The sequence below is a fragment of the Chrysochloris asiatica genome, unplaced genomic scaffold, assembly GCF_000296735.1.
Source record: "Chrysochloris asiatica unplaced genomic scaffold, ChrAsi1.0 scaffold00014, whole genome shotgun sequence".
Lineage (NCBI taxonomy): Eukaryota > Metazoa > Chordata > Mammalia > Afrosoricida > Chrysochloridae > Chrysochloris > Chrysochloris asiatica.
The window spans coordinates 10,066,955-10,076,775 of record NW_006408532.1 but is presented as its reverse complement, the minus strand read 5'-3'; the positions used below and the strand labels follow the sequence as shown (position 1 = coordinate 10,076,775).

The following is a 9,821-nucleotide window of genomic DNA, read 5'->3' as shown; positions in this document are numbered from 1 at the left end:
TTGTGCATCAAGTCGGGCTAATGCAGTGCAAGACTAGGAGCTGCGAGAACCCTCTGTCTCTTTCCATTTCAGGTGGCAACAGGCAGAGGGCAAAGGAAGGAACAAGTGAAGGCAAAGCAAACAGACGAAAAATACTTCGCCCACAAGATGGCTTGTGGAAATTTTATTATATAGAGTGTAAAATAAATTGTCAGTCAAATAAAAAGAACACTTTTTTTTTAAAACAACATGCATAACATCTTTCAAATGCCTTTTTTAATAGTTAGACATTTCAAGCATTATAAGGAAAATAAAGAGAAAAAACCAGAAACTGTAACTTCAGTACATTTCAAACGGAATGTCCCTCAGGTCAATTAAAAATGCAAGAAAAAATAGCTTCAATTCCGTTTTTTGTTTTTTTTTGTTTTTTCCTTTAAAAATACATGTTATCTGTACAAGATACACTACAGTAAACATTGAAAATCATTATTATCCCTTTTATTAAATCAAAATTATTTAATTCATACTGTGGTTAATACTAGATTTACTTATTCATCTAGTTAATTTGACAAATATTAAGAAAATATTTAAAAGAAAAAAGCAAAAAACACCTTGGAATTAAAAAATAGTTACTACATTTTTATACGGTTTAATGTTCCACAGTGTTTGTTAAAAGTTATATCGAATTTCTTTTTAATATTAAAAATAACAGTATTTATATTTCTGAGAGAATAGAGAAAGGTTTTTTTGTTTTGTTTTTAAAACAAGCTTGGAGGTCTTAGATACACAATTGCAATGGGTGATGGAGACACGAAAAAACTGTATGCTAAAAACATGAACACATTTTATATTAGCCCTCTACAACTCTAGAAATTATACAAACCCTACAAAATGCCCCGCCCAATTCCTGTTGGACAGCAATACAATTATCTGTCTCAGTTCAGAATTCACATAATTAATTACAATACATAATAGTTCAGTTTTAAAAAAATGCAATAAAACCAGGCAGCCAAGATACAAGAAATTAGAAGTAAAACATTTAATGAATTTACACATTTAGAATATTTAAATACTGTTTAAAATTTTTTTAAAAAGGATTTGTTACATACCACACCTAAGACTTCCAAGCCACCTTCTGTTGCAACAGAAAAAGAAAACAAACAAACAAAAAAAAAACAAAAATGGTAAATAAAAAGACACTCAAAAACAAAACAAAACAAAAACCACCATGTTGAAATGTCACTGCTCTGAGGTACGTTCTGGTGCCTGAATTTGCACAGGTATTGCTCCAAAAAGAATCTCAGAGCTCACACATTTAAAGTAACAACAAAACTAATGAAACAAGATTATCAGCAATTTTTAGTAGCTAATTTTTCCCAATTTTTAGAAAAATTCTGTTAATCTAAATATAGTGTTTCACAGAACAAAACAAAGGTTCTTCATCAAAAGGTTTGCAAATCTAAAAACCTCTGTTACAAATAGGTTTTCTTTCACAATGATTTCAAGGGGGAAAACGGCCGCAAGAACCTTGTTCTACTGCTCCTGTGGAAGGAAGGGAAAGGAGAGCGGTTAGTCTGGGAGGGCCAATTCTCAAGTCCTTATGTCTGCGGCTTCCATTGGTGGGAGGTGACAGGTCACCCTGTTTCCCCTCTGGCTGTACAACAGGCGCCAACACACACAGACCAGTCAATGTCTAAGCACCTTCCCCGGGTCTCCTGTCAAGGACCTAGATCAGACAAAACCTCTTTCTAGCCATGAAGTCCTGAGGATACCAGGAAGGAGTGGGGGAGCAAGCGAGTGATACCTCTCCTCAGTCACTCACTAGCCAGGACACCTGTTCCCATGGGTTTCCCAACATAATCAACTTGGTGGTGAGATGCCCAACCAGCTTTTGGTCTAAGGCCTGAGAGGACTGGTCACCCTAAATCATGTTATCTAGAATATACCCTTCAGGAGCTCACTTCCCCACTTGACTAGGACCGCCTCTGTATGAACAGGGTTGTTGTTGTTGTTGTTGTTAAGTGCCATCGAGTCGGTTCCGACCCATAGCGACCCTGTACAGGGTTTCCGAGGGTGTAAATCTTTAGTGGTGGTGATAAAAGCCTCTGAATTTATGTGTGGGTCAAAGAAGATGGGGCCCTGCCCAACCCTCAGAGGGTGTGCACTAACCCTCTTCTTGCCTCTCATGGCTGATCAAGGGCAAAGGTGACAGCTTGGCCACATCACCATCTCAACAACAGTTGCTGAGAAGCGCCTTCCACAGTCCCTACAAATACCACACAGTGTCAAAGTTGTCCAGTCATCTATGCCTGGCACTCTTAATTGACAGCTAGAAAAACGGAAGCCCAGAGGGAGAAAAAGAGTCCACTTAGCACCAAGGTCCTGGATTGGAGGGAAGATTAGGCACTTCCTTGAAGGAGCTGCCAAACGAATTCCCTATCCTACTTGGCTTAAACTGTTCCTCTCTGGAGCTAGGAGGGGGAAGTGAGCTGGTTCTCAGTGCTGAGCCTGAGCATTCTCTGTAGTGCAGTGCTCTTCCCTGGGTCAGGCAAACACAGAAGGATTGAAAGAAGGGGGTTAGGGGCTGGTCTGGGAAGTACCAGTAGTGTTGGTGATTGGCTACAGACCTGGCTGTGGGCCTGAGCTTGCCCTAGTGTCTGCCCGTAGAAAGCAACCTGCTGTCTGTAATACTCTGCCCAAGCCATTGTGTAGTCCGGTGGGGAGCTGGTCTGAGGAGCAGCACTGGCAGCATGACCTGAGAGACAAAGGAAGAAATGTGGGTTAGTGGAAGCAGGGATACCATGGAGGGGAGGACACTGTCAGCTTGGCGGATCCTGGAACAAATGCCAGGTACTCCTTCTGGACACTAACGGGAAGAACATGGTGGTAGCGAGACCAGTGTGGACGAGTGCTGTTGTAGTAATGCTGGCCTCTTTGGCATTGCTAAAGTGCTGTCCTGCCTATGACATTCGATCCTGGCTCAGTTCTCAGGAAACCTGCACATTTTATCTGCCCTCTGCAGCATCATGTTCTGCATCTGTCTGCTTGCCCCCATCAGTTCCCGGTGCCGGACAACAAAGAAAGAACTGGAGTGTCCAGCTTGTCTGTGTGCCCGTGCACAGACACCATGGTATTCAAAGCCCTTGGAGAGCTTGAAATAAACTGAGGCTGATCTGGGTCTGTGAACCTGGATTTGAGAGATCTGGGAAAGACTGAAATTTGACCTTATATAACAGGTCCTTCCCCACAATGATGACATTCCTCCTGGCCAGGGTAAGCGCTTCTTTGACAACCCTTTGACCTGAGTGCTTTCAACCAGCAAGTAACATCATTTAGACTCAAAATACATGAATGATCTTTTCAAAGAATACTGAGATTGTCTAATGCAGAGGTTTTGGAATACAAATAAGGGACTCAGTACTTATGAGTCATCAGAAATATTTTTTTGGTTTTAGTGGTAGTTTTTTTTCCTTTTTCTGTAAGACTGGATTAGTCTCTTTCTGATAGCTTTTTTTATTTTTTTTGTTACACAGGGCTTACTTATGAAGGTAAAATATACAACTCAATACCAATTTCAATTTTAAGCTTCCATTACCATCTTTTTTCTCTTTTATCTGCTCTGAAACTGGTCACCAAGATAGGCAGCAGCAAGACAAAGCCAGAGAACAAGATATACCCAGGTGACCCGAGTCCTGGTAAAGCCATGCCCAACGGGCCTGGAACTTGGTCTATGGACCACACAGGAATCATGCAGTTCCAAAAGAGGAGCCACCTCCACTGAGCCCCAATGCACACATCCGGCACCACATCCCTTCTCAGCTCTTTGGAGTCCAGTCACGGGGAGAGCAGAGAGTAAGATAGGATGACAAGCTTTGGCCAGGGCAGAGACGCATCCCTGTGGTCAGCAACTACACTAGGCCTTCTCTGACAGATAGATGAGGAGAGAGTGAAACACAGTTAGGTATTGAGAACAAGTCACATGGGGAAAAGGTTAAAAAACAAAAGGATGCCAATGAATCATCAACAAGTCAAGTCTACAGAACGAGGGGCTCTGTGACTAGGAAGCTGCTTGTTAAGGAGGCCCATGCACTCACTCTGTTTTTTGTAATAGTCTTCCCAGGCCTTGCTGTAGTCAGGCTGGCTGCTCTGCGGCTGGCTCTGCTGGCCTGTGCGAAGAACACAAAAGCAGTCAGGCCTTCCGGGCTTCCTCACAGCCTCAGTCCCCAGGACCTACTCCCTGCACTCGTTCCAGCTTCAACAGAGGCCCACACAGCACCCCAGGTTCTGTGACCTGTAAAGAAGGTGGCAGCAGGCTGGCCTCAGGAGAAGGCAACATCTCAACAAAAAAGGGGTCTCCACCCAGACACTGGATGATGGGGAGGGGTATAACCAAGATCCTGGCCTTGCTGACAGAAAATGGGAGACGTCCTAAGGCTGCGATATCAGTGGAAGAGCCTGACCTGAGGGCGCCCTGAGGCCAGAATGACTGATTTTTAGGCTCCTTGGATCTAGCCTGCAAACAGGACAAAGAATCCACAGTGCTCAGACAACACTCTCACCCTGGCCTTTCTGTTCAAAGGCTGAGGTTTTACTTTGGACAAGCAAAAATGGTATGAAACAGGGAAGGAAACTGTCCAGAGTCTGTAAAGAAGATGATAAAAGGAAGACAATGCACACATGATGGTTGTTATGTCACTGAGTCAGTTCCAACGCACAATGACCCTGTAAAGGGTTTCCAAGAGCGGCTGGTGTGTTTGAACTGCTGACCTTGTGGTGACAGGTGGTGGTGGTATACTCTGAAGTCTGTTCCGACTCATAGCAACTCTGTATAGGGATTCCAAGACTGTAAATCTTTACAGGAGCAGAGAGCCTCATCTTTCTCCCATGAAACGGCTGCTATATTCTCCCAGTATGCTACTAGGGTTCCTTTGCAACTAGCAATAAGGGCTTATCTTATAGCACCACACCAAGACATGTACGCATGGCAGAAGGGATGAAAAATCATGGGCAGCACTTGATTGTAATATGGCCCCAAGCCTTTTTGGGCAGAAAGGGAAAAGAGGTTGTGTTGGGATTATTTAAACTCTTCCTTACTTGCATAGTCCTGGGACATTCCCTATACTGGGTTGGCTTAGAGCAGTAAAGATGTGTGTGTGTGCGTGTGGGGGCAGACTCAGTGTGTGTATGTATGGGGGATATCCTGCCCAGAGGCATAAATGAGGGTTAAAAGATTTGACCAGAGCAATAAGCCAGGACCTTTCTTTCTGTAGAGGTCAGGGCTGGTTGTGTGTGTCCACCTGCTAAGGCCCACAAAAGGCTCCTTTCAATGTCTTTTCTTCTATTAGAATTATAGTCCGGCAGCAGGCGGGCAGAATGTGCTACTAATACAGCTTACAGTAAAATGTTTTCCCTGAGAGTAAATTGACTGAAGATTGAGAAGGAACGTGGACAAGAGGACAATCATTACATTTAAATGCATGTGGGACTGGGAAAAGGAGTAAGGGTTAGTAAAAACAGGGAGAAGACACCCTTGGCCTCTTCCCCTGGAACAGAATGCTCAAGTCTGAATGACCTGGTTTTTGTAGAAAGTTAGGAAACATTTGGGCAACATAAACTCTTCCATCAGATATGGAGGGTGTGGACAAGCAGGACTTTCCTTCCAAATAGGATTCCACTGACCTAAACTACCCAAACAAAGTCCAGCAATGCAAAATGAAGGCTTGCAAGCAGTGGCAAGAAAAACAGACCTTTACTTTCTTTCATTCTTCCTCCCATGTCCCTGCCAGGCAATAGCAACTGCCCTGCATCCTTTTCACCCAGAGGCCCCTGTAAAACCATGCTCCCAGGGGTCAGCTCCCCCTTTCAAGGAGATAAGGAGAAGGGCATGTCTTCTCTTCTCTCTCTCGCCTTTACACAAAGGCACACATCCCTAAGAGTGCGGGGCTTCTCAAAGGTCTTTCTCTGTCTTGGTGCAATTGGGCACATGTGACCTTGACTCTGGCCACCTCGATTTTTGGAGTACTTCTTCAGATCAGAATAGTTCTATGAGAAGGCATCTGTGTGAGGCAAGGAGACATGGGAGCAAAGTGAAGCAAGCACTAGAAGAAAGAAAACACACTTGGGAGAGCAGAGAGTAAGATAGGATGACAGATCGGAAGAGCACACGTCTATGAGAAGGCATCTGTGTGAGGCAAGGAGACATGGGAGCAAAGTGAAGCAAGCACTAGAAGAAAGAAAACACACTTGGGCTATGGGGACTAAAGTCACTCGTACAAGGGAACAGCAAAAACTGGTAGAGAGGTGTTCAGGGTAAAATCCTCAAATATTTTGCATGTCTGAAAGTTTCATAATAATGTATTAGAGGGAAAGAGAAAAATATAACCATCTGAATTCAGAGCTTAAAGACACCTTTAAGATGAAACTCAATTCTTTCATTTAACAGATGACAAATGTGGAGTCCTGAAGAAATGGAGAGGTTTGCCTAAGGTTGTAAGCAAGCCCTCGAGACTGCTTGGGGAGCTTCTGTCCAGCCGAAGACTTTTCTGGGGAACCCTGTGGCTGTGCTCCGCTCAATGATGAAGTGGTTAAAAAAAAAACCCTGGAAACTGGGTTCAGTCCCTAACTTGGTCCTATAGCCTAGCATACACTGTGAAGAGAGTAATTTTCATACGTGTTAAAGGATATTTTCTGAACACATAAGAGGCGGGAACTTCAGGTGGGTCAAACCACCTGAGTTTTACAAGCTATGGGCTTGTTTGTGTTTTTGAAGGCGGTGCAAGATCAGCTACACCAGCAATAAAACTGACAAATAATTCCTGAAGCTAATGTTGGAATAGGTTGATCCCACACAAGGACTTCCTCTTTTAGAGCCCATTGTCCTGGGAAGGCCTCATGCAGCCAGGCTGATTCTCTAACTGCTTGCTTTTGGAACAGTCCAGGAGACAGCAAGATCAACTTTCTGAGAAGGTGCTAGAAAAAAGAGGGAAATGGTCATGGAGGTAAGAAGAGGGGAGTAGAGTAAGAAGTGCACAGCAAGCAGGAGACGCTGAGTAGAGCAGAGTGTGACAGGGTAGAGTTCTGGGCTGTAATAGGCCAAGCTCAGGTCACGAGGAAACTCAGCCTGGTCCATCTGGAAAGAACAAAAATGGCAGAAGCCCACAACTCTGAAGGAAAAGAGTAGGTGGGAAAGAAAGGTCTGAGAAGGTGGGCCTGGACAGTCAATTTCTTTCTAGCCTTCTTCAGTGCCTACCCTGGTGCTCCCTCAGTGTAGGGCCTGCTGGTGGCTCTCAGTGGCACATGAAGGGACATCCTGGACCTGTCAGCCAAGGAACGAAGGCATTTCAGGTCCATCACCCAAGGCCTCTGTAAGCCTCAGCTTTTCTGTAGGGGTGTGCCAGTGTTCTCCTCTACCTGAGTCACTTACTTGGGACCTGCTGTGTGGGCTGCTGCCATGCCTGGTAGGTGTTGCCCCAACCCTGCGTCAGGAAGGCAGGAGGACCACTGTGGATGAAAAAAGGGTGAGTTGTTCCAGTCTGGGTTATGTCCCATCTTCTTCCTCACCTGGGTCCACCTCCCACCACGCTCTATCATTGCTCTCTTCACTGCTTACCCACTCCGCCCCAACCACATTATCTTTGCTGTTGGCAGTGGCCAGGGACAACCCGAGTGTTGTCTGTCCACCAAATGAGAACAGCATGGCTAGAGAAGCAGCAGGCCACTTACCTCACAGGGGTGCTGTGGGGGTTTCCATTCACTTTAGCAGCAATGTTTGGGAAGCACCCTGTGCTCCTTGGAGGAAAGGTGCTGTAGGAAGAGGAAAAACATATTTAAAAATGAACCGGAGTCCCAAACAATGGAAAGACTGTTGACAAAATAACCCCTAGCTTCAAGGTGCTGAGCTGCCCTAGGGGATGCTGGTGGTGACCTCTGCCTTCTGGGGAGTCATTTCTCATCAATGGTCAAAGTGGGCTAAGTTCTGGGAAACGAGTCCTCCCCACACCTAGAACTTCCAGCTTTTGGTTGGCAGTCCCTAGAAGTAGCCGAAAGGGGAATGTCTTGGGAAGTGGTGAAATGACTAGTACAAAGGACTCACTTTTGATGAGGTGTAGCAGGTGGCTGGCTGAAGGGGCTCTGTCCAAAGGCTCCAGGTGCTCCAAGACTGGTACCCTGTCATGGACACAGAGAATTTTTACCTGCTGCTGGCTAAGCTTGTGCCCTATGTCAGGCTCGCCCCAAGGCAAACCACAGCTTTTGGGGAGACAGCCCAGTGAAGAATCAAGACAGCCTATGGCACTCACACTAGCCTTCCTTCCCCACAGGGAGTTTCATTTGCCCCATGACTGACCAATTCCACCACATGGCCACTACTGGCACCACCACACTTGCCCTGCCGTGTCACCCTGGGGTAAGGGACCAACCTGCTTGACTCTCCCGTCAATTTAGGCTGGCCCAAGGCTCTTTCTGCCATTCTATGTCCCCTTTGAGGTGAGCAGTGGCCAATCTGTCCTCCATCAACACTCCCTTTCTTTATCTGCTTTGAAGTGCCTGAAACTAAAGCCAGAGTCAATAAAAGCTGTCTGCCAGCCTGGCTGCCAGGGAAATGCCACCAGGAGTCCAGGGCAGTGCTGGGGGAGCCTGCCACCCCAGCTAATCATCTAAGCCTTGAGGGGACATGGTTCTGGGGACTGAGCTCTCCTTGGGGAGTTGTGACAGGACGCTTCCTTCATTGCTTTTGGGCCTGACCCAGGTATTCCTTGGGCCTCTGACCTGTCCCCTCTGCAAGCGCTAATGTGAGGACTGAAGGCCAGGGGTGAGGAAAGGACCTTGTACGTACACCAACTTTCTCATCTATGAGATGTCTGGCCACCTCGATCTGTTGAGGAATTCCCCTGATGGTGAATATTCGCAGATTGGGGTCAGTGTTTGGAGGTGGGTTCCGCTGAAGCTCCACGTGTGCTCCTGACTGCTGATTTATACTTTTGATATTCTCACCCCCTGTAGACAGAACACATGACAGAAAAAGAGGACTTTGGTAAAGGTACTTTTGCACACCAGCCCTAAACTTGAGAAAACAGAAAGATTTTCTATGTACTTGAAAGGGGTCTAACACAAACCTTGTTGTTAAGTGCTGTCGAGTTACCTCCGACTCAAAGCGACCCTATACAGGGTTTCTGGGAAGCAACTGGTGGGTTTGAACCACCGACCTTGTTCAAACAGACCATGCAATTTAGTGCGTTAACTACAGTGCTTCACCATTGTGGTCATTAAGTGCTGTTGAGTCGATTATAATGACCTATATAGGGTTTCTGGAGAGCAGCTGGTGGGTTTGAACTGCTGACCTTGAGCTCAAACTGATCTTGCGGTCCAGTGCATTAACCTGTAGCACCATACCAGGACTCTGCGCCACACCATTTGTTGTTGTTAAGTGCCATAAAGTTGGTTCTGACCCATAGCGATCCTGTATAGGGTTTCTGAGTGGCTGGTGAGCCTGAACTGTTGACCTTGCAGTTCTGAGCGTTAACCTACAGCGCCATAACAGGTATCACACCATAGCACTTTATAATAAAACAAGCTGCCTGAGCAAAGCCCATGGGGTCATGAGCACCAGGAGGCACCTGCATGGTCCTATCCCAGCTTCCTCTCCAGAGGCACCAGGCTGCCTACCAACCTCTTCTGGGTTGAGGCCTGGCCCCTTAGGGAAGCACCTGGCACATGGATTTACACACAATGGAGCTCCCTCGGGGAAGGTCAGTTCACAGTGGCTCCCACCCCAGCTAAAGCCCTCCATCCTCTCAGTCCTGATGGCCCCTAAAGGCAGGAGACAATGGAGCCTTCAGCAGCCA

The 9,821-nt window shown here is 46.1% G+C and overlaps 1 protein-coding gene across 1 annotated transcript in view; it reads right to left on the bottom strand.

Moving 5' to 3' along the window:
* Positions 1-1,230: 1,230 nt before the first annotated feature.
* Positions 1,231-9,821, bottom strand: part of FUBP3 (far upstream element (FUSE) binding protein 3) — a 60,215-nt gene continuing 51,624 nt past the window's right edge. Inside the window, exons 13-19 of the mRNA XM_006834876.1 lie at positions 8,813-8,973; positions 8,072-8,145; positions 7,702-7,782; positions 7,403-7,479; positions 4,074-4,145; positions 2,607-2,734; positions 1,231-1,521 (exon numbers count right to left, since the gene is read on the bottom strand). Coding sequence (XP_006834939.1) covers positions 1,513-1,521; positions 2,607-2,734; positions 4,074-4,145; positions 7,403-7,479; positions 7,702-7,782; positions 8,072-8,145; positions 8,813-8,973 — 602 coding nt within the window. The 3' untranslated portion in view covers positions 1,231-1,512. The remainder of the gene's footprint in view (positions 1,522-2,606; positions 2,735-4,073; positions 4,146-7,402; positions 7,480-7,701; positions 7,783-8,071; positions 8,146-8,812; positions 8,974-9,821) is intronic.